General features: G+C 44.2%; 2 protein-coding genes across 5 annotated transcripts in view; one reads left to right on the forward strand and one right to left on the reverse strand.

Moving 5' to 3' along the window:
• The window catches only part of PIP4K2B (phosphatidylinositol-5-phosphate 4-kinase type 2 beta), a 453863-nt gene that overhangs the window by 178634 nt on the left and 252428 nt on the right, over positions 1–22801 (reverse strand). The window lies entirely within an intron of this gene.
• NBR1 (NBR1 autophagy cargo receptor) overlaps positions 1–22801 on the forward strand; it is a 47126-nt gene that overhangs the window by 14709 nt on the left and 9616 nt on the right. Inside the window, exons 6-18 of one of the 3 annotated variants that reach the window (XM_063132451.1) lie at positions 3888–4091; positions 5765–5821; positions 6356–6564; positions 7448–7609; positions 11903–12109; positions 12537–12693; positions 13655–13942; positions 15341–15493; positions 15599–15674; positions 16574–16684; positions 21575–21736; positions 21832–21963; positions 22414–22723. In XM_063132451.1, the coding sequence (XP_062988521.1) occupies positions 3888–4091; positions 5765–5821; positions 6356–6564; positions 7448–7609; positions 11903–12109; positions 12537–12693; positions 13655–13942; positions 15341–15493; positions 15599–15674; positions 16574–16684; positions 21575–21736; positions 21832–21963; positions 22414–22723 (2228 nt within the window). The remainder of the gene's footprint in view (positions 1–3887; positions 4092–5764; positions 5822–6355; positions 6565–7447; positions 7610–11902; positions 12110–12536; positions 12694–13654; positions 13943–15340; positions 15494–15598; positions 15675–16573; positions 16685–21574; positions 21737–21831; positions 21964–22413; positions 22724–22801) is intronic. The other 2 variants (XM_063132460.1, XM_063132468.1) reach the window with 2 other exon arrangements.

The raw sequence follows: 22801 nt of genomic DNA on the forward strand, positions 1-22801 counted from the left end.
CTCTAATAATACCCCTTGATGGGTCATAGAATCATAGAATAGCAGAGTTGGAAGGGGCCTACAAGGCCATTGAGTCCAACCCCCTGCTCAATGCAGGAATCCACCCTAAAGCATCCCCGACAGATGCTTGTCCAGCTGCCTCTTGAAGCCTCTAGTGTGGGAGAGCCCTCAACCTCCCTAGGTAACTGATTCCATTGTCGTACTGCTCTAACAGTCAGGAAGTTTTTCCTGATGTCCCGCTGGAATCTGGCTTCCTTTAACTTGAGCCCGTTCTTCCGTGTCCTGCACTCTGGGAGGATCGAGAAGAGATCCTGGCCCTCCTCTGTGTGACCACCTTTTAGGTATTTGAAGAGTGCTCTCATGTCTCCCCTCAATCTTCTCTTCTCCAGGCTAAACATGCCCAGTTCTTTCAGTCTCTTTTCATAGTACTTTGTTTCCACACCCCTGACCATCCTGGTTGCCCTACTCTGAACGCGCTCCAGCTTGTCTGCGTCCTTCTTGAATTGTGGAGCCATGCTACAGAGCAGCTGCGGGGCTAAAAAGAAGGAACCCTAGATGCCTGAATTTTCCTAATAAATCCTCCTTCTCAAGCTTAGACAACAAGAACCTCTGGGGGACTCAAAACGACTGTGAAGGCCCCTTGGAGCAGCAAGCAGATGCAGACCCCACACTGGGGCTTGTTTCCCTAGTTAGGAAAGAATTAGCTTTAGGCTGGGTGAAAGCATTGTGACCCCTGAGGGAAGATTTAGCCACTTTGACCAAAACAATGGCAGAGACCTCTGAGACAGAAAATGACGCCCTGGAGTAGAGCATAAAGAACAAAAGCTCCATTAAAATGCTAAAATGAGCCAAGGCTGACTTCAAGCTTCAACTTGCACGTCATCTTAACATTTGCTTAAGAGGACTTGAAGAAAACTTTGGTGAGGAAAAAGTAATTGAAGCTTTTATCACTTGGATAAATTCTGTACTCCCTAAAATTAACCTCCAACCAGAGGTGATGGAAAGAATACATAGAGTGATCCACCCAAAACCAAAGTAAGGGGATCCTCCTAGAGACATAATAATCAGTTTTAGCAACTACGCTATCAAAAATGACATTATGCTTAGAGCTCTTGATAAAATTGAATATGATGGAACCCCTGTGGCAATCTACCAAGACATAAATCCCGGCACCCTCCAGAGAAGGAGGGATTTTAGATCATATACTGCAGCCTTACAGAATGCTAAGATAGCTTACAGATGGGGCTTTCCTATCAAATTGTTCATAACCTATAAAGGTGTTACCAAATCTGTAGCCACCCATCTTGAGGCTAAAAAACTGCTTGCTGGGAAACTGAGAAGTTAGCTGAAGAGGAATCTGGAGAAGAAGAAATAGTTCAATGCATCGTGGCAAACATTGACTGGCAAACAAAGGTGAAAAAGAGAGGGAAGAAGAAAACTAAAAAGACTCCAGGGAAAAAGAAATCCACAGGATGGTTCCTACTCTGCTTGAAGACTGTTATCTGAACTGTGGCTCAGCTATGGTAGAAAAATGGTAGGCATATTGCTTTTTCTTCTGTTTCATTCTCTGCCACGGGACAGAGGGGTTGACGCTATGTCATCTCCCATGTTATTTGTCACTGCCTTTGTGATCATTGATTACAATATGGCCTCTGACACTGAGGTCGAGGCCAGCAGTGGTTTGGGTTGTAGAGGAGTTTCTATTGGGGAAGTGGGGAGAGTCACAAGTTGCAGAGAGCACCACTATTACTTCTTCACTCTGCTTATTGTGGATAACCCCAGGCAGTTCGGATTTGGGTATTGCTCTTTTATTATTTCAGAGTAATGACTAAAGTTAATATAATTATGTAGAATGTAAATAGGCTGTCTTCACCAATCAAGCATAGGATTTGGAAATTAATGACACTGGAAAACCCAGATGTAATTCTGATTCAGGAAACTCATCAGAGCAAAAAGAAAAAAGAAAAAAGGAGCATCTCGACACCCTGCTCCTTTGTCCTCTGCAGGGGGGCAGTGGTTTTCCTCTCAAGCAGCGGTTCTCAACCTGTGGGTCGGGACCCCTTTGGGGATCGAATGACCCTTTCACAGGGGTCGCCTAAGACCATCGGAAAACACATATTTCCGATGGTCTTAGGAAACTGAATTGACTGAACCATGTCATGTATCATCTTTTGTATTATTAAAGCTATTGTTATGTATTATTTTCATTAGCAAACCATCCCATGACAATGGATCGTGTAGAGAAGAACGAAAATAATTTTATGGTTGGGGGTCACCACAACATGAGGAACTGTATTAAAGGGTCGCGGCATTAGGAAGGTTGAGAACCACTGCCTCAAGGAACATCAAAATTGTGAGGCATTGCTGACTGGATCGCATAGTTTTAAGAGCTAGGAAATATAAAATATAAAACTCTCTGATCCAGTATTACCCCTTTGTTTCCTAGCTAATTTCCCAGATTTATAAACTTTTAATTTCTGCCTCATTAACACCCTTAAACTCACTCAAAGCCCGATGGGAAAAAGATCTAGGCGAGACAATTGATGAAACTCTATGGAATAAAAACTGGGACAAAATACCCCTTAAAACAACTTCTGCATGAGTCCAAAAGAATGCTGTCGAGGTTATCTATCGATGGTACATGTATCCACAACTTCTCAGTAAAATTAATAACACCATTTCAGCAACTTGCTGGAGGAATTGTGGTTCCTATTTCCATATGTGTAGGATTGCCCATTATTAGTCTATGTATTCTGGAAAAAATCTTCCATAAGGCTGAACTCATCACTAACCAAACTATTCCACTTGATCCTAAAACTGCCCTCCTTTCAGCACTAAAACTCACCTAGAAAGGCCTCATAACTCACCTGATGACAGCAGCAAGACTCACAATAGCCAAATGCTGGAGATCCCTGGATGGAGACTTATTTGAAATCTGGCTGCCACAGCTTTGGGACTTAGCTCTTATGGACTAATTAAGAAATGAAACCCGAACCCGGGTTTGAAACATCACCAGTTTTTATTAAACTTGTTTACTTTTATCTCTTATGTGGTTACAAAGAAACATGAATATCATCCTCCAGTCACACATGGAGATCTCTGAGATACAACTTTAATTTAACTGGGGGGAGAGTTCTTTAACACTGTAGACTTTGTTTTGTCAATGCTATCTATTTTTTTCGGTGGTGCTCTTGGGGGGCGAGGGAGGGACAGGGAGTTGTTTGTCTGTACTGTTTCTATCTAAAATAATAAAACATAAATTAAAAAAAGAACACCCAGTCCCAGTTAAATCTTGTAGCTCTAATTTGATCCAACTTCAATTTCTCAATTGGTTTTAAAGGCAACCCCACGTACCACACATTGCAGTAGTCTAAATGAGAGGTTACCAAAGCATGGGTAACTGGCTAAGCCATTTCCATCCAGGTTTGGTTGCAGCTGGCAAATCAACCACAGCTGACAAAAGGTGCTTCAAACTACAGAGGCTACTTGAAATTCTAATGACAAAAGCATCCCCAAACTGCCAGCTAGATCCTTTGTGGGGGGGGGGGGTGCAACCTCTTTCAGCATTCATAGGTTGGGTGAACTACCCACCAACAGTATCTCCATCTGGATTGAGTCCATTACTGTGTCCAAGCACTTGATTCAGAATGTCCACAACTTCATCTGCATTTGATGGAAAAGAGAGAGTTTGGTGTCATCTGCTTACTGACTGTGTTATTTTTTCATTCTAACCCCCAGCTGTTGTGTATGTGTTTTGAAGAATGTGATTGGCTGCTTCAGTGTGGCTTGCACTTTTTGGCTTTGCTTCTGTAAGAAAGCTTTGCACACAACCCATGAGAGTATATCTGTATGTATAAAGGTATCTTTATTGCAAGCTCTTTCTTTAGATTGCAGTGAAACAAGGCAATCGGCTTCAGATGAATGTTTATGAATTAAGTGCCCCTCCAGGCATGCCTCCACAAGAAACTCCCAAGAAGTCTGAGAAACGTCTCATTCCCAAGGATGGAAGGAAGCCCCTTTCTCACTGTTTCATGCTTGCTCAGGCCTTGGTACAGGACAAAGATACTGAAATAGAGAATGAGAGGCAGCAGGTAGGACCAAAAGATGTCCTTCAAGCATTTGGAGTTATCCTGTTTGCCATATGCTTTCTATTTGCACCGTGCTTTGTTTCTAGAACAGTCTTGCCCAACCTGGTGCCGTCCAGACTACAACTCATTGGCCATGCTGGTTTGGGGTGGTGGTGGTGGTTTGAAATGTGAAAGGACTTAACCTGGAGGTTCTCAGGTTTGAGGAGCCTGTTCTAGACTATGTGCTTCCAATAGACAGGCGTTATCTGAACATCCGAAAGTTTCAGATAACTGGAAATATTAGGTAAATGGAATTGCTACTTGCATTCGGTTGGAACTCTATGGGAATTGCCTCAACGTTTCTTGCTTCTAATCAACTGGAATCTTCAAATTCAAATCTCAGGATCTGTGGTGGGTCATTTGTTTGTCAATTTCATGTAGATTTCCTCCTGAGACCACATGCGTGAGCGTAGTGGACAGAAGTAACCATTCAGAAGCAGCATCTGTAGGGGAGATAACTTGGGTGGAGAACTCAAGGACTTGTTTTGTATTTTTGTTCAGTGGTCAGTGCTACATTATTGCAAGCGGGCACTCTCTTGTCCTAAATTTTATTAATCTGGAGCACATAGTTATTTTTCTCATTCTATTTTTGCTAATCATTACTACTAAGTAGAGGTACTAGTTACAAAACCTGACTGAGTTATTTTAAAGCTGCAATATTAAGTGTCAACTCACCAAATTTAGTACTTTTCCCCCTCTAAAATTCCTACATCAAACAGCATCCAGAATTGTAAATGTTGCGGTCGGAATGTCCAGGGGAGGGTACAAATTCAGGTTAGAAGAATTTGCTTGAGAATCCCCCCCCCCCCCGGTTAATTTCATTTTAACTATCACTAATCTGGATTATATTCCCTACTCCTCATTCCAGGACTTGTTTGTTTACTGGTTACATACTCTTTTACTGACAGTTTCTCCTCCTCCCTGTGTGTACAGCTTTATTCCACACAATTTCCTGTCCTCTGAGTTTATCTTGTCACCCCATACCTGGATGGCTTTTAGTGCTTTATAAATTCTTAAAACCTTTCCTATCTTAAACCTGCCAGCAAAAGTTTAGGTTCAAAAGCTATGATCAAAATGTTCAGTTTCATTTGGCCGTAGGTTATAAAAATTTATATCACAAATGTAATAGTATATAGATGTGATTGTGATTTCAATCTTTCAATTGTAGATAGTATTGAAGCATGTAATTTAATTTTCTAGATAGCAATCTGTCACATGACTCCCAAATGACTTTATGCTGTTGAACTAATGCCATAGCAAATACACTCCAAATTGCATTACCCTCATACCTGCATTAACAAACATATACTACATTTTCTCTAGATTCAGCTTTTTTTTTCACTCACTGAGACATAGTCAAAGATGCTTTCTTTGGGCTTTCCCAAACCAGTAAGTGAGTATATGTGTCAAGTTTGCAGGTAGCCTTCTCCCTAAATGCCAAGGAATGCTTGTATTCTGCTCTGTCAGAAGAATGACATTCCCACTTGTGGCAGGAAATACCCTCTCATATTTTTGTAGGAAAAACAATGTGACCAAGATTGAAGAGTGAATGTTTGTTCAGTCTTTCAAGTAGAATATGAATGGGTAAAACAAAGTTGTGTGTTAAGTTGTGCAGCTGCTTTTTTAAATCTCCCCAGAGTGGCCACAATCCCAATGAGGTCCCTCCTGAGTGGTTCACAAGCTACTTGGAAAAGGTGAGTACTTCTCTTAGGCTTGTATGTGTCCTTTCAGTCCTTTTTGTGCAAGAGGCTTTGGGAAGAGGGGCGTTGGAGGTATCAGGCCATGAAAATTACACATCCTTCAGCAGCTTGTGCTTCCTCAAACATAAATGGGAGCTTTGTGCACAGGTTGAAATTTTATTCAAACCACACCAATTCCAAACTAGAGAAATACAAATGATGCATGACTGCTTTTGTTATGAGGACACATTGTCAGTCTTAAAGATTGCAGTGGGGTCAAAGAATGGAGGAGGCTTTGTGGGATTGCTGGCAGATCCACCTCTCATTTTTACTATGTGATAATTGGAAGCATATAAATGTTGCCATTGTGTTCTGGATTCTATAGCAATTTATGTGTTGTGTTGTCATAGACCTACTTACTGCCTGTCTATTTTAGGGTATAAGTGTATGTACCAATTGTGGGATGGGGGAACTGAGTGGGAACTGGAGAAAAACTGGGAGATGTTGCTCAGGGTGCACTTCTTTCTCCCCTTCCCCAACCCTTTTCAGTTCCGGGAGCAAGTGGTTCAAGAGACCGTTGAAATGCTTGAGCAGAAGTTGAGCGAGAAGCTCCTCCTTTCCAGCCAGCTCCCCAGTTCCTTGAGCAGCTCTACACACCATGCCCCTGTGAACCCTTTGGAGCAAGGCAATCCCTTTGACTGGCTACTCTCCTGCAGTAACTGTCAGGCCCCCATTGTGGGCATTCGCTATCAGTGCAGGTAGGTGACGGTGCAAACCTGTGCAGCTCGGTTTGTTTCTTATGCCCGCTTTCACTTTCCTTACAAAAGCTGTGTTCTTTTCAGAATTCTCTTCCTGATATCTTAGAATATTTGAGCAGTTAGAATATTTGTGAGCTTTTCATGATCACTTAAAAGTGTAGCCAATGGACCAGTTTGCAAAACATGATAACCCATTATGGGTCAATATACCCATGAGAAGCCATTATGAATATATAAGCCCCTGCCAGAGGTTGTCGTCTTATGCTAAGCTGGATGGCTGGGGGTTATTTGAGGCTTAAATGATCCTAACCCTAAAACAGACAGTAAGTTATGTGAGAGTTGTTTAACCCTCAAATGACCCCTGCTGCTCATGTTTGTATGGCACAACAACTGTGGCCAGGACTTGTGTATTCGAAATGTCATATGCCACACGCCCTGTTCCCCCATGGGTTAATTAACCCATAGTGGCCTGTCATGTCATCCAAAACAAGTCACTCATGGGTGGGGGGTGGGGGTTGCTAGCAGGCAGGCAATGGTTTTATGAGTAGAATGATTTTGGAGCTTTAAGTTTTTTAGCTCCATATATGTGAATATATTTGGGTCTATCTTGAATGTATCTTGAATATTATATTGAGCATTGTTTTTCAGAGCATATTAATTGTATGTTTTGAATCGTCTTTTACAGACATTATTTGGGTAAAAAATAGGTTTTGGGGAAGGGAAAATCTTTTAGCTTATGTGCTAAAACAAGCAACATTACTTTTATTTGACTCTGTGCCTTGCTCTGTGACTGCATCATAACACAAATTAATTTAACCAATCAGTTGGTAAAAATGAAAACCCTACTCCGTTACTCACAGCTTTGCTTTTCCTCTCCTCGCAGTGTGTGTTCATCCTATAGCATCTGTGAATTGTGCGAAGCAGGGATATATGCCCACGACCCCAACCATGTGCTTTTGAAGCTGCGGAGGCCTGTTTTATGCATCTCTGAGACATATAACCTTGGGCCGCTCTCGCCTCGCCTCGCCACTCTGGAACATGTCAGGTAAACAACCAAACCTCCTTAGTGTATTCTGTGGTCAGTGTGAGCCAGTTTTGATATGCCTGCCTTTTTGTGGACTGCGTGAATAAACACAAAATGAAGAAAATTAGAGGAGGGATATCTAGAAAACTGCAGTCAAGGATTTGGCTAAGTTCAAATCAGTGATGTGATTCACACATAATGGCAATTCATGGCTTGTTCTATTTTTGTGAATTACCCTGGGGTTTTTGCTTTGGGGCAGCATAGAAATGAAATAAATTGACAGGGTACAACAGAAATGAGCAAGCACCCTGCTTCCTTATGCGCTCGCTGATTCTGTTCTACATCTCGCTTTGTAAACAAGCCAGAAAACTGATCCTTGATTGTTGTTATGATGTGCGAACACAGCACTCTGGGTTGGCTTGGATTAAACAACCCCAAGTTTTAACCCAACAACAAACCATGGGTGATCGTTGCATTAAAACTCTGGGTTGCTTAACTCAAAACAATCCAGAGTGCTGTGTTTGCGCTTCACAGCAACAACCCAGGATCTGGACATTCCTGTGTTGTTTACAAAGCCAGATCTAAAGTGGAAGCACATGGAAGGCAGTTCAATTGCTCACTCTGACGCAGCCATGGGTACCTGGATTTTTTAACCCATACTTAATTATGACATGCAAACTGGGTCAATATGAAAATAGCCTCTACTCTGACTCCTGGGTGTGAAGGAAGGGTCCATCTGCCCTCCCTACAAGGTATGCTCTGGACCAACTATTCGGTTACCCAGGTTCCCGTCTCCCTTGTCCCATGCCAAGATGGCAGAAGTCAACCCTAAGGGGAATAACCACACAGCAAACTAAGGACTGAAGCAGTTTATTAAACTCAAAAATTAAGTGCGTAAGGCTCCAATCAAACACACAGCTTAAAAAACACTGACACAGGAAGGCAGGGGAAGAGAAAGAAGCATGAGGTACTGTATATAGCAGCACTAAAACATTTATGCACCACAAATCACACCCAAAGGCGACAAGCTGTTCCCTGGAGCAACCAGGCACTTTAACCAGTACCTGCCGGAGAAGGGAACAGCGCCACCGCCTGGGGAAGAGGGAGAGCCACCTGTTGCTGCTGTGTTATCACAGCCTCCCTCTCCCTGTTGGACTTCTGCAGACTGCTGCACCTTGCAGGCCCAGGCCCCCAGACACTTGGCCAGCTGCTGCTGACATCCTTCACCTGTCCCCCTCCCTGGAGGGGATGCATAAGCCAGCTGGCTGAGGTGTCCTGGGAGAGCCAGTGCCTGCAGGAGAAGGGAACACTGCCATCGCCCAGGGAAGAGGGAGAGCCACCACCTGCTGCTGCTGCTGCCTGCCTGCTTGCTGCTGCGGCTGCTGTTGCTCTTTTCTTTTCTTTCTTTGTGAGTCATAAGCAATGTGCCTGGGAGGGGGGATATAGAGCCGGGAAGGGGGATCTGAGGGGCCCCCAATCAGTGCAGTGACAGGTAGAGGGAGATATGGTGTTGTGAAGAGGACTTGCCAGGTAAGGGGAATGCGGCCCAGACAATTAATGGCTGTGCCATGTTCCAGTCCTCCCAGCACCTACAGGTTTGTTGGTTGCCCTATCAGCCAGCCCTCAGGCCTCCGGACGCAGCTCTTAAATGCCAGATTGGTACATTACAAGACCTCCCCCATCCACAACTTAATAGTGGATGAGGCAGCCAATCTGGCATGTATAACCAAGAACTGGGTGGGTGAGCAGGGAAGAGTCAATCTCTCCCAGCTATGCTCACTGGGATACTTGGTTAGCATCAGGGTAGAACTGAGGTCTGGGGATGGGGGGTTGCTGTGGTCTATAGGAACTCCATCGCCCTCTGCAGGGTCCCTGTCCATGTGACTGCTGGTGTGGAGTGTTTGCAGCTTGTGTTGGGTCAGCGGGACAGATTAGGAATTCTGTTGGTGTACTGCCCAACCCGCTGCTCAATAGACTCCCTAGGTGAGCTGACGGAGGTGGTCTCGGCTGCACTGCTGAGATCCCTGAGACTGTTGGATCTGGGGATGTCAACATTTACACTGAGGGCACCTTATCCAGGGCAGCTCAGGATTTCATGGTCTCCATGACAACCATGGGTCTGTCCCAACATATGTAGCAGGGCATAATCTTGACCTGGTTTTCTCAACTGGACATGGAGATAGTGATCTGAAAGTGGGGGACCTCTCATCAGTCACTTTGTCGTAGTCAGATCACTGCTTGCTGAGGTTTAGACTTGCAGCAGCTTTTCCTTTCTGCAAAGGTGGGGGGACCTATTAAGATGGTCCGCCCCCGGAGACTAATGGATCCAAAGGGCTCTGGGGAGTTTTCCGGCTGATAGGGCTGGCACTCCTGTCAAAACCCTGGTTGATCTGTGGAATGCAGAAATGACCCAGGCGGTTGACATGATTGCTCCTGAGCGCCCTCTCCTGTGTAGAGCTCGTGTGGCTCTGTGGTATACCCCAGAGCTGAAAGCAATGAAACAAAATAAGGGACGACTTGAGGGCAGATGGAGACAAACTCCTAGTGGATGCAACCAAACACTGGTAAGTGCCTATCGTAAGGTATACTCAGGGGCAGTGATTGCAGCAAAAAAATATTGCTGCCATTATCAAATCATCAATCTACCACCCAGTGGAGCTTTTCAGAGTTGTCTGGGGGCTATTACACGCCAGCTCCAAGGACATGGTAGAACCCTCTGAGGCACGCTGTAATGAATTTCCTAGGCACTTCCAGGATAAAATCTTTGGCATCCACCAGGACTTAGACTCCAGTGTTATAGCAGGTGAATCTAGTGAGGTATCCAGAGCACAGCCTTGTCCAGTTTTCTTGGATGAGTTTCAGTTGGTACAGCTCGAGGACATTGACAAGCTGCTTGGAGAGGTTCATGCAACCACTTCTTTATTGGATCCTTGCCCATCTTGGCTAATAAAAGCTACCAGGGATGGAACAGCTGGCTGGGCCAAGGAAGTGATTAATGCCTCTCTGTGAGAGGGAGTGGTCCCGGGCCATCTGAAAGAGGCGGTAGTAAGACCACTCCTGAAGAAATCCTCCCTGGACCCCGAAAAATCTTAGTAACTACAGGCCGGTGGCAAATGTTCTATTCCTGGGCAGGGTCCTTGAGTGGGTGGCTGTGGGCCAACTCCAGGCACTCTTGGATGAGGCTGATTATCTGGATCCACTTCAGTTGGGTTTCAGGCCTTGTTTTGGCACGGAAACAGTCTTGGTCACCCTGTATGATGACCTATATTGGGAGAAAGACAGGGGGAGTGTGACTCTATTGATTCTCCTTGATCTCTCAGCGGCTTTTGATACCATCGACCATGGTGTCCTTCTGGAACGACTGGTTGAGTTGGGAGTGGGAGGCACTGCATTGCAGTGACTCCACTCCTACTTGGCTGGTCAGCTCTTTGAGTCTGATTCCGTACCCAACTGTGGAGCCACCTAATAGTTCCATCTATCCCACTTTTAGCTAGTTCGTTAATCAGGATATCACAGGGCACTTTGTCAAAAGCTTTGCTGAAGTCAAGATATATTATGTCCACAGCATTCTCACAGTCCACAAGGGAGGTTACCCAATCAAAGAATGAGATCAGATTAGTCTGACAGGATTTGTTCTTGACAAATCCATACTGTCTTCTAGTAATCACTGCATTATTTTCAAGATGCTTAAAGACCAACTTCTTTATAATCTGATCCAAAATTTTTCCCAGGGATGGATGTCAGACTGACTGGTCTGTAGTTCCCAGGTTCCTCCTTTTTGCCCTTTTTGAACATAGGGACAATGTTAGCCCTCCTCCAGTCATCCAGCACCTCACCCATCTTCCATGATTTCTTCACACTGGGTTCTTTGGCCTTCTGTCTCCAAACCTCTGTTGCATACCCATGTCCTTCCTTCCAATCTCACTAGTCTGTAGGCACTGTGCAGTGTGTTTTCCCCAGTTTCAAATTCTTTTGCGTAACTGGCCAGACTTCCATCACAGTAGTGTTGAATCCTGATTTCAGCTGTACATCCAGAAGTCCACTATGTAGTGTTCACATCCCTGTTTACCATTGGGATGCCCAAGGGAGGTAATTCTAATCCCACTGGAGGAAATGGTATCAGTGCCTACCACTTATTCCTTCTAGTTCTAAGACTCCTGGGGTACCCTGGTAAATAAGGGGACAAAATGCACATTAATTGTTTCAACAGCACAACCCTTCTGATCCTAGAGAAGAAACTTTGTTGCTGATAGCGGCTTTGGACGTGCAGAGTTTCTCTCAAGCAGAATTGATCTCTTCTTTCAATATGTGCAGGCTCCAGAAACAGATGGACAAGCGTTTCCTGAAGGCAGAGAAGCAGCGCCTGCGAGCAGAGAAGAAACAACGCAAAGCTGAGGTGCGAGAACTCAAGAAGCAGCTGAAGTTGCACCGGAAGATCCACCTGTGGAACTCTGTCCAAGTGGTAGACAACGCTGGCTTGACAGCTACCAAATCTGAGAGTCTACAACCCAGTACACTTCTGTAAGCAATCCTGGGACTGAGCCACAGTGTGTGTGTGTGGTGGTGGTGGTGGTGGTGGTGGGAGTTGCATACCCAGGTCTGGATTTGGTGGACTCTTGAGTACCTCTGGGAGATGCTACGCCCAAACCAAAGTACAGGCTGTGTATGGTCTTCATCCTCATTTCCAGTATTTGTAGCTTCTTTCACTCACTCCCCTCCAACCCTAGGGAAGATAGCTTTGAAAGGCTGCTGAAGATTATTTTTTCAAGATCCCTAGTTTCTTCCTAAGACTAGTTTCCAGGGTACCTTGGTTGGGTGAGCAGTCATGGTTTGTGGTGTAGAGCTGCTCTTAAATTCAGGTTTCTTTGGATCTGTCTCACATAAGGGGAAAGGATGGACTTCCTGAGCTTGAGTTAAGTAACATCAAACTGCCCTCTCTCCTTTGCAGTCCCCTGCAGGGCTGCCCAGTCATTGTTCCCACCCTGAGTGCTGCCTTTATGGATGAGAATCTGCCAGATGGAACTTGCCTCCAGCCAAGAACGACCTTCATCAAACATTGGCGCATGAGGAACACTGGCAACATGGAGTGGAGCTCTGAAACTAAGGTGCTTACAAATGCTTGATTTGTAATTTGTGCTAGATATCAGAGCTACTTGCAAGTCATGCCCTGTTCACATGCCCCAACCCGTTTTACTCAAGTAACATAAGTGCTTGTTCTGGAAACTCAGTGGTGATGGAAAGGCACTCTGGACAAATGCAATGATACCTTTTCCTTATTTCACATGTATCCGAACTGAGTTCTGATGCCATTTCTATTTTCCAATTTTTGCAAAGAGAGGGGCCCTGCTTATTTGGGAGAGAGCTTGGTTTCGATTCTCAGCCAACCAATAACTGATCTGCAGCCTTAGCCAGACTGCTAAAGGTGGAAGGCAGAAATTTCCTCTTCATTTGATCTCTCTTGCTGCTGAACAATAGGAAGCTGAAGGATTCATTTCAGAAAACAGTAGTAAATAATAGATGGGCCCTTTTTGTGCAAGGTGCAGTGGGGGAGGACCCCACCATACAACACAGAGATTCTGAACATGTTTCAAAGTTATCTGCCATAGGTTGGAACTCCATTATTTTAAAAGATACCTGCATCCAAAGATTTAGTGGGTTAATTCAAATCAATAAGCAAGCTGCCTCTTTATCTGTTCTGCTCCCTTGGTTCACTTGCCCTTAGTTCCTTGTCTCCAAAGCAGTCCTTCTTAACAGCCCCAGGGACTTTGGTTCAAAGAGCTGGGGGTTGGGTGAGTATTCAGCCCAAATCCTTAATTATAGGATCCTGCTATTTTCTCCACAATAGTGGGGTAGAATGATACCCAAGGTGCACCCGATGAAGCTCAGACTTGAGTGGGGATTTGAACCTCGTTCTTCCAATCTGACACACTATTCTGTGGGGAAATGCACTAAAAAAATATCTTACTAGTGACCAGTACCTAAAATGCATGAATACTCCCTCCAAGCCTTGGTTGGAATGAGGAGGCAGTAATGGCCTTTTATTTTGTGTTTTTCACTATTCTTCAGCTAAAATTCATGTGGGGGAACTTAACACTAGTATCTTTGGAGAAGAAGGATGTGAGTGTACCCTCTCTGCTACCTGGGCAAGTGGGGGTTGTGTCTGTGGAGTTTGTGGCCCCCTCAGCAGAAGGAACCTACACATCTCACTGGCGACTGTCACACAGAGGGGAACAGTTTGGGCCTCGAATCTGGTGCAGCATTGTGGTAGACCCCTATTCATCCAACACTATCCCAGAGAATGGCAAATGGATGTCCAGTTTCTGCCAGAAGAGCAGGTTTCCTTGTAAGGAAGAGGTGAGCATTCTTTTCTCCCTTCAACTACAGGGTTTGTTCAGGTTCCTAAGTTCAGTTAGCTGGTCTATCTATCTATCCCCCCTCCCCCTGCTTTAAGACTGAATTCTTGGGAACATGATGCTGATGAAATTTGGAGTAACAATAGTGTGTGGCAAAATGTAGCCTAGCTGCCATTGTGTCGCAAACTTCAATCTTCCTATCTCTTTAGTTTCCACTTGACTTCCCAGCCTTTAGCCTACCCAGATCCAGCAGCACACAATCCAGTATGATTTCTTTCCCCAGGAAAACCAGCCTTCACTTCTCTAACAGAAAACTGCATTTTTGGTCAATATTCTGTCACAGATACCTCTTCCCCAGTAGTTAGAATGTCTGTGAACATTCCATGATAATGAGGTAGTTCATCCTGTGGCTATCAGTTCTTACTGATTACAGAGAATAGGCAGGTGACGCCCATTTTTCATGCATGTGCATATCGGTTGGCTGTCTCAGTCTCCCTTCTTCCTTGCCTATTATTTTTGTAAAAACAAAAAGTCCAATTGGATGAAGATAATCTTCCCATTAATCAAAAAGCTTTCACTCAAGGGTATATAATACCTTTGCTCCTTTGTTAATAAAAAGGCCATTTATGGTGGGCTCAAAATCTAATTGAAGAACCAAGGAGCTACAGTCAAGTTTATGGCTTGTTTTTTCCATGAGGGTGGGGGTGGGGGAAAGAGAGCCAAGTGAGGTTCAGTTGTATTTCTGTCCGTGGTAAAGGGCCTAGCTCAGTAGCCAGCGCACATGTGCACACGAAAGGTCCCATTTTCGGGTAGAGCTAAGAGATAGACTCTTGTTTGAAACCCTTGAAAGCTGCTGCTAGTCAGTATAGACCAGGCATGTAGTCCAACACATCCGGAGGACACCAGCTTGGAGAAAGAAGGTACTAAGCTAGATGAGCCAACGGTCTCACCATGTAAGAGCATGCATGCAATTGAACTGATGTGGAAGTTGAACCTGTCCTTGGAGAGAAAAGAAATACTCGTTAGCCTACTTTTAAATGGCATTTACCAATGAACGGGAATTTGCAGTATCCTGAAAACTTTATATTCAGTCTGCCAAATAGCATCCACTTTAAGGTACACAGTAGGTGTTAATCCATCATGTCTCTCAGCCCAACAGGAAAGGAAAGGAAATTCCAGACTCTATACATCCTGTGTTCTTAATTTTTCACTACACTATATTTTCTGACACACACCTAGAACTACAAAGTAGAACTTTAGTGAACAAGATAGTGCCATATATATTGGTGGCACCATATAAATAAAAGGAGGAGTTCTTGCTTGTGCCAAAGTAGGATGAGGTTGGCTCCCTCAAGGGCTGGCTCTGTGCTCCTGTCAGTATTACTTTTGTTCCCTGCAGGAAAGGCTCTCAAAGTTCGGGCCAGATGTTCTGCAAACTGCTAATAGTGCCATCCAGGGAGGTTTGGCCAGCCGGGCTGCTCCACCAAAGGTGAAGAACATACTCAGTGCTAGAGAGTTCTACATCCCATCAGTCGACCTTCTCACAGCTCAGGTGGCATTTCAGGCGCAAGCCAAGCTTGAGGGCAGGGGTGTTGACAGAAAATTTACTTCATACACCTTTACTCTGCCCTTGAATTCTTTGGTTTCCTTCCACTAGGATTTACTCTCCTTTGAATTGCTGGACATTAACATAGTGCAAGAACTGGAGGAGGTCCCTCGCAACACTACTGTTGGTAAGCATCCTCCTCACCCCAGAAAGGGTTTGAGTGAAAGTACATGTCTAGCGTTCCGTTCAGGACTTTAATCACTGGCCACCTGCTGAGGCCCACGCTCTGGTAGGGGACCTGCTGCCAGGCCCTGGAATCTTGTGGACCTGCTTTTACTACGTGTTGCCTGTCCTCTCAAGTGGACAGTGAGGAGGAGCAGTAGCAGCACTACCTCTGCATGCTGAGTCCCCACTGCCCCCTCCTCCCTCTCTCTCTCTCTCTCTTTGGGAGTTAGTGTTGATTGAAAGAGAAGCAAATGGGCAGGTTCAGTAGTGATGAATAGGAGGAAGAGGAAGAAGGCCCACTGCAAGCATCTTGCCATCTGCCCCCTCCCCAAACCTAGAACTGGCATTGTCTCTTCTGAATACCAGGACAGATTGCTGTGACAATACACCCTTGCACACCTTGGATGCTTCCGAGGTCTGCTCTGCTGTCCTCTTGCGGCATGAAGTTCTCCTCGGATTGCCAGTTGGGATGGATACCTCTGTCTGATCCAGTGGAGCTGGGTCAGCATCTGCTTGCTTGGGCACTCCAAGGGCTCTGCTTGAGCACATGCTGTTTAGGGTTTATATAGTTCTCTAAGCTGATCAAATGATGACTGGCAAGGGCACCTGGAGATGATGAATTTGTAAGTCTTTTGGGCTTAATGAGAGCTATGTTGCCCTATTGAGCATGTGTAGGGTGCATTTCCCTCATCTACCAAAAGCCCCTTACTCTTCCTGCCTCATTACAATTTGAGTCCCTAGCCGCCTCTCCCCCTTGTTTGCTTTTACGAATGAAGCACTAAAGGGAGTCTATAAAAGTAGTTTTGAGAATCTCAGGAGCAGTTCTTCTTGGTGGCGTCATCTCTTGCCTTGCTCTTCCAGACTTATCTCCTTACCTGCCACCCCTGCCCCATGACAGCCCCCTACTGGAGAAGGCAAGCTTGGACCAGAAAGAGGAAGAGAGCAAGGGAAGCACATGTGAACCACTGCCTGGTAAGCAGTGAGGAACATTGAGATGATCCTAAGGAGTCTCCACTTCCTTCGGGCTTGGCTAGGAAGTAAAACCACCAGCCTCTCCTATCAACTGAGTGACCAGTCACCCTGGTTGGTTTTTTATTCCAAGAAACCAGCTTTTCTCCAAAGCTGATACCTCTAGATTCTGGGGGGGCGGGACGGGGGGGTGCTTGCCTAATAGTTTTAGTGACACTGACATATCATTGCAAGACTGTGTATTCTCTGGTAAAGTAAACTGCATTCCATTCCATGAGAAGGTGAATTGAATCGAGCAACCTAGATAAATTACGTAAGTGCATGTATAGCTTTGATAGTGTTATCCTACACTTTAGCAAGTCTCTTTTTTCCCACCGGTGGAAGAGATACTGTCTGATAGCTGAAGGATAGGCTGCGTTTTGGCATAGAAATGCTCTTGGTCATCCTGTATGATGACCTAAGTCAGGAGAGAGAGAGAGAGAGAGAGAGATGTGAGCCTTTTGATTCTCCTTGATCTTTCAGCGGCATTTGATTGCCATCAGCCATGGTGTCCTTCTAGATAACTGTCTGAGCTGGAAGCAGGAGGTACAGCATTGCAGTACTTACATTCATATCATAGAGTTGGCTATTGAGTCCAACCCCCTGCTCAATGCAGGAATCCAATTTAAATCATCCCTTACAGGTGGCTGTCCAATCTGTTTGGAGACCTCCAGCAATGGAGAACCCACCACCTCCCTAGACAGTTGGTTCCATTGTCTGCTTGCCCTGACCATTAGAAAGTTTTTCCTGATGTTCTTGTAACTTGAACCAATTATTCCATGTCCTACAGCTTTGGGTGATAGAGAACAGTTGTGGCCCTCTTCTGTGTAACAACCCTTTAGATACTTGAAAAGTGCTATCATATCCCCTCTCAGTCTTCTCTTCTCAAAGCTAAACATACCCAATTCTTTCAATCTTTCCTCATAGGACTTAGTTTCTAGTTCCCTGATCATCTTTGTTGCTGTTCTCTGAACTCATTCCAATTTATCTGATTCCTTGTTAAAGTGTTGTGTTCAGAATTGGACATAGCATTCAAGGTGAGGCCTGACCAATGCAGAGTAGGGTAGGACTATTACTTCCTATGATTTTGAGATTCTACTTCTTTTAATGTAATACAGAATTTCATTTGCCTTTTTTTGAAAGCACATCACACTGCTGACTCACATTCAGCTTGTGACTGACTACAACTCCAAGATACTTTTCACATGTACTATGTGCATTTGATTTCTCTTTCCTAAATGAAGAATTTTGCTTTTGTCTGTGTTAAATTTCATTCTGTTTTTTTCTGCCCAATTTCCTAACCTATCAAGGCCTTTTTGAATTTTGTTTCTGTCTTCTAAAGTATTCACTTTCCAACCCAATGTTGTGTCATCTGCAGATCTGATAAACATTTCCCCAACTACTTCTTCCAAGTCATTAATAAAAATGTTGGAGAGTGCAGGGCCCAGGGACAAACCCTGCAGCACACCTACTTGATACCTCCATCCAGTTGGATGAGGAGCTGTTGATGAGCACTCCTTCAGTGAATCCACCTAGTTGTAGCACCATCCAGCCTACAGCTTGATAATAAGAATATCAAATTCTTTGCTGAAGTCAAGAAATATTTTGCCCACAGCATTCCCATAATCTACTAAGGAAGTTACCTGATCAAAAAATGAAATAAGTTTAATCTGGCAGGATTTACTCTTGACAAATCCATGTTGGCTTCCAGTGATCAAGGTGCCAACAGATTGAATGATTTATAATCTGCTCTAGAATTTTCCCAGCTATTGATGGCAGACTGACTGGTCTAAAATTCCCTGGATCTTCCTTTTTAAAGATAGGGACAACATTTGCCCTCCTCTAGTACTTCACCCATTCTCCAGGATTTCTCAAAGGTAATAGAGTTTCTGAGATTCTGCTGCTAGCTCCTTCAACACCCTACAATGCAATTCATCTGGACTTGTGGACTTGAATTTATTTAAGATGCTTAGATATTCCCTGACCATCTCTCTGTCAACCTCAATCTGCACTCCTATCCCTTCAGCCTGTTTTGTCACATATGTCAGACTGATCAATTATCTGCTTTTGGGAGGACTCAGCCAAAATAAGAGTTGAGCAGCTCCCTCTTTTCCTTGTCCACTGTCAGCATTTTGTCATCTTTGCTGAGCAACTGTTCTGCCATTAATTTTGTCCTCCTTTTACTTTGATCATATCTGAAGAAGACTTTTGTTGTTGTTGTTGTTCTTAGCATCCCTTGACAACTTCAGCTCATTTTGAGCTTTATAGCCCCATCACGTCTAGGTAGAAATGCGTGGCTCCCGTCGCTTCCTAAAAACAGAGAGTAACGAGGCCCATGCAGTCTGGCAGGAGAGAGCAGCAGCCGGGGGGTGGGGTGGGGGGTTGCAGCGCAAGGAAGGACAGGAGGGGCGGAAGACACATGAGAGGCAGACGACGTCATGTGAGCAATCCATGAGTGCGCAGTAAAACGCTCAGCGGATGGAGCTCTTCGCCTTCCTGACACCATACCTGCAGTTTTGTGCTTTTACGCCTGTACTCATCTTATTGATCTGACCCTCTTTCCATCTCCTATTTATTTATTTATTTATTGCATTTCTGTACCACTCAATAGCCGAAGCTCTCTGGATGGTTTACAAAATTAAGACAATTCAAGTATAAAACAACAGTATAAAACCATAATATAAAATACAATATGAAAGCACAACCAAGATAAAAACAGCAACAATGCAAAAATAAAAATTTAAAATAAAAATTTAAAACAGCAAGTTCAAATTAATTTATAGACTGTTAAAATACTGGGAGAATAAAAAGGTCTTCAGCTGGCGACGAAAGGAGTACAGTGTAGGAGCCAGGCGGACCTCTCTGGGGAGCTCGTTCCACAGCCGGGGTGCCACAGCAGAGAAGACCCTCCTCCTGGTAGCCACCTGCCTCACTTCCTTTGGCAGGGGCTCACGGAGAAGGACCCCTGAGGATATGTGTCCTTTTTGATTTGCAGATCATCGCTAAACTTTTTGTGGAGCCATATTGTTTTCTGTTGTCATTCATTATTATTTTTTCTCATTGGGATTGTTTCTGATTGCACCTTTAATATCTCCTTTTTTGGAGAAATCCCATCCCTCTGAACTCATCTTCCTGTTAGGTTTTCCTGCCATGGAATCCTATTTACCATTGTTCTGAGTTTATTAAAATCAGCTTTCCTGAAGTCCAAAGTACATGTTTGAGTTACGCTCAGTTTTCCTTAAAATCAAAAACTTGAGCGTTACATGAGCACTTTCTCCCAAAGTTCCTGTCACTTTCACATCATCAACTAATTCTGTACTGTTGGTCAGGATCAAGTCAAGGTTGGTTGATCTCACCCAACCCACCCTGGCTCCTATTCCATCATCCACCATCTGAAGAAGAAATTTGGCAGCAAGGCAAGTCAGAAATTTCCTGCAAAGATCTTGCTTGGCACAGTTTATCTCTCAACAAATATCAGGGTAATTAAAGTCCGTTGCTACTGCTTCATGATTCCTTGATGTATCTGCAGTGCCCATCATGCACATCTTGGTGGTGTGTTCAGTGGTAATTCCAACCACAGTATTATTTCTATTCCTCTTTCCATTTATTTTATCCCATATATTTTCAACAGGACCATCATGTTTATTCTCTTAGATTTCTGTGCCAGTGTGTGCATTTCTATCATAGTGCAACTCCTGCCCTCTTTCTGTAGCTTCCGTTCTTTTTGAAGATGTTCTATTCTTTAATTGCTATATTCCAGTTGTGGGAATCACATCAAGTCTGAGTTATACCTATTAAGTCATATTTGCCTTCTTGAAATATGACTTAATATTTCAAGAATATGAAATATTCTTCTTGAATCAAGAATTCAAGTTTGTCGTGTTTATTTTCCGTCTTCGTATAAAGACATGAAATCTGTGAAATGAGTAATTTGTTGTGCTTTTTGGGAGGAAATACACAGCTTGGCATTTGGAGCCCCAAATGCATACAATCAACCAATTCACTTTGCACTAAGGAAAGAGACAAAACCAACCACGTTTAAAGGTCTGGGAACAAAAAAACAAGAATAAATGTGGGTGAGCAGAAGTAATGAGAAATCAGCACAGCTATGGCCTGGACAGGCAACAGGAGAAGAGTCCATCTCTGAAGGTCAGGGGCACATTCTGAAGATTTGTGGGGAACCAGCAACAAGAAAAAAAAATTTTTGTGAAGGAAAAGCTCTCTTTTCAATTCTCATTGTCATCATCTGGCTGGCATCTCTATTTCTGCCATATAATGGGTTGGATTCAGACTTAGGCTTTCTTAGAATAGACCAATTGAGATCAATGGGACTTAGATTAGTCATCATTTAAGACCCATTAATTTCAGAGGATCTACTCTTTTAACCAAGACTGAATCTCTGATAGCTATGGGGAGGGGATAAAGAGCTATGCTTTATTCCCTGGCAATTAGAAGATTCTGCTCGGTCCACCTTGGATTTCTTAAATTTCACCAGGCCATTGCTCAAACACTTCCAAGCCTATTTCTCCAGTTTCTCCTAGAAATTTGGGTGTTTCCTTTTTCTCCTCTTTTTATAAAAGCTGAGATTTTTGGAATCCTGACATCTGTACTCAGTGCTAGATTGTGCTCTTGCTCAGTATAACCAGTTATTTTGAAATAAGCAGTGTTCTGGTGATCATGGCCTGAATTGTCAGGCTTCCTCTTGAGCTATCCCATTGTTTCAAGTCCCTGGGTTGGCTGAAAGTGGTCACCAAGAGTGAGGATCAAGCCCCCAGCCTCTAGATATGTTATGTTCCTTGTCCAGATGACTTGTAAACTTGTGGTAAGTGCTGATGAAAACATCTCATCCCACAGATACTCAGGTGGGGAAAGGGAAGTCTGAAAATATAGCAAACCAGGAAGAAGGAGAGGAAGACATGAGTGGGACCCAGTTTGTGTGTGAAACAGTAATTCGCTCTCTGACCTTGGATGCCGCACCTGACCATAGGCCCCCACAAAGGAAAAATTCTTGGCAGAGTGAGTCTTCTAAATGATTGTCCTGTTCAAAATATAGTGTGTCCAGAACAGGCCCTTGGCATTTTGATTCTTTCCTCTTATTTTTGTTGGTTAAGGTTCTCTACAAGCACTACAGGATACCATTCACTGTAGCTCAAAGTACAAGGACCCCATTAGTCCTGTTTCCACACCACAGGAACCAGAGTCCAGGAATCAAGGCATGGAGTTGACCAAAGAATCCGAGTTTGGTAAGGGGAAGTGGCTAGAGTTTGCCTCTCTGAAGAGAGTACAGAACTGAAGGTAGGACAGCCTGTCTGCCCCCTGGGGAGGATGATAATAGCTGCCTTACATGTGCTATAAGGATGAATTCAAATTGGAACAAGTGCAAAGAGCAACATCAGAATGGTAAAACCTACCTTAGGAGCAGAGATTAAATTGTCTTCCACTTTATTGCTCCAGTTTCTGTTTACGGCATGCTGTCTTGGGTTATGTACATTGATCTTTGGAGGTGAGGGAAGTTACATGTGATTGCTTTTTGCTCCTTTCTAACCCTCTCCATGGGCTGGGGGTGGGGGGGCAGGTCGTACGTTATGATGGCTATGGGTTGGACAAACCTATGAAAGCAAGACTGATAGAAGCTCAGTGAAAGGGACTACAATAATCTTTGTAGTGAAACTGTGTTCTTTGTGTTCTGCTAGAGAATCTTCTGGTGCAGGATGGTGAGGAATCAAGGGATGGGGAAGCTGAAGATGAAGTCTGCAGCCAGGCCTCCTCTGAGGATTACATCATCATTCTCCCAGAGTGCTTTGACACCAGCCGTCCTCTGGGCGAGTCTATGTACAGTTCTGCTGTCTCTCAGCAAAGTTTGGGGAAAGTGGCAGATGTCCCTGCAAGTCCTAAAGAAGAGAGCCACCCCCTAGCACCTAGTATCAATGATATCCTGACCACTTCACAGACCCTGGATGAGGTACCACTGACTCCTCTAATTGTGGAACCACAACTGGCAAGGTACTAAGTTGACCAAGAGCAAAGCAGAACTTCATTGTCTCCTGTAGTCATAAGCAGTCTCCAGAGGAGAGGAAGTGT

This window comes from Elgaria multicarinata, chromosome 1 (genome assembly GCF_023053635.1).
Source record: "Elgaria multicarinata webbii isolate HBS135686 ecotype San Diego chromosome 1, rElgMul1.1.pri, whole genome shotgun sequence".
Classification (NCBI taxonomy): Eukaryota; Metazoa; Chordata; class Lepidosauria; order Squamata; family Anguidae; genus Elgaria; species Elgaria multicarinata.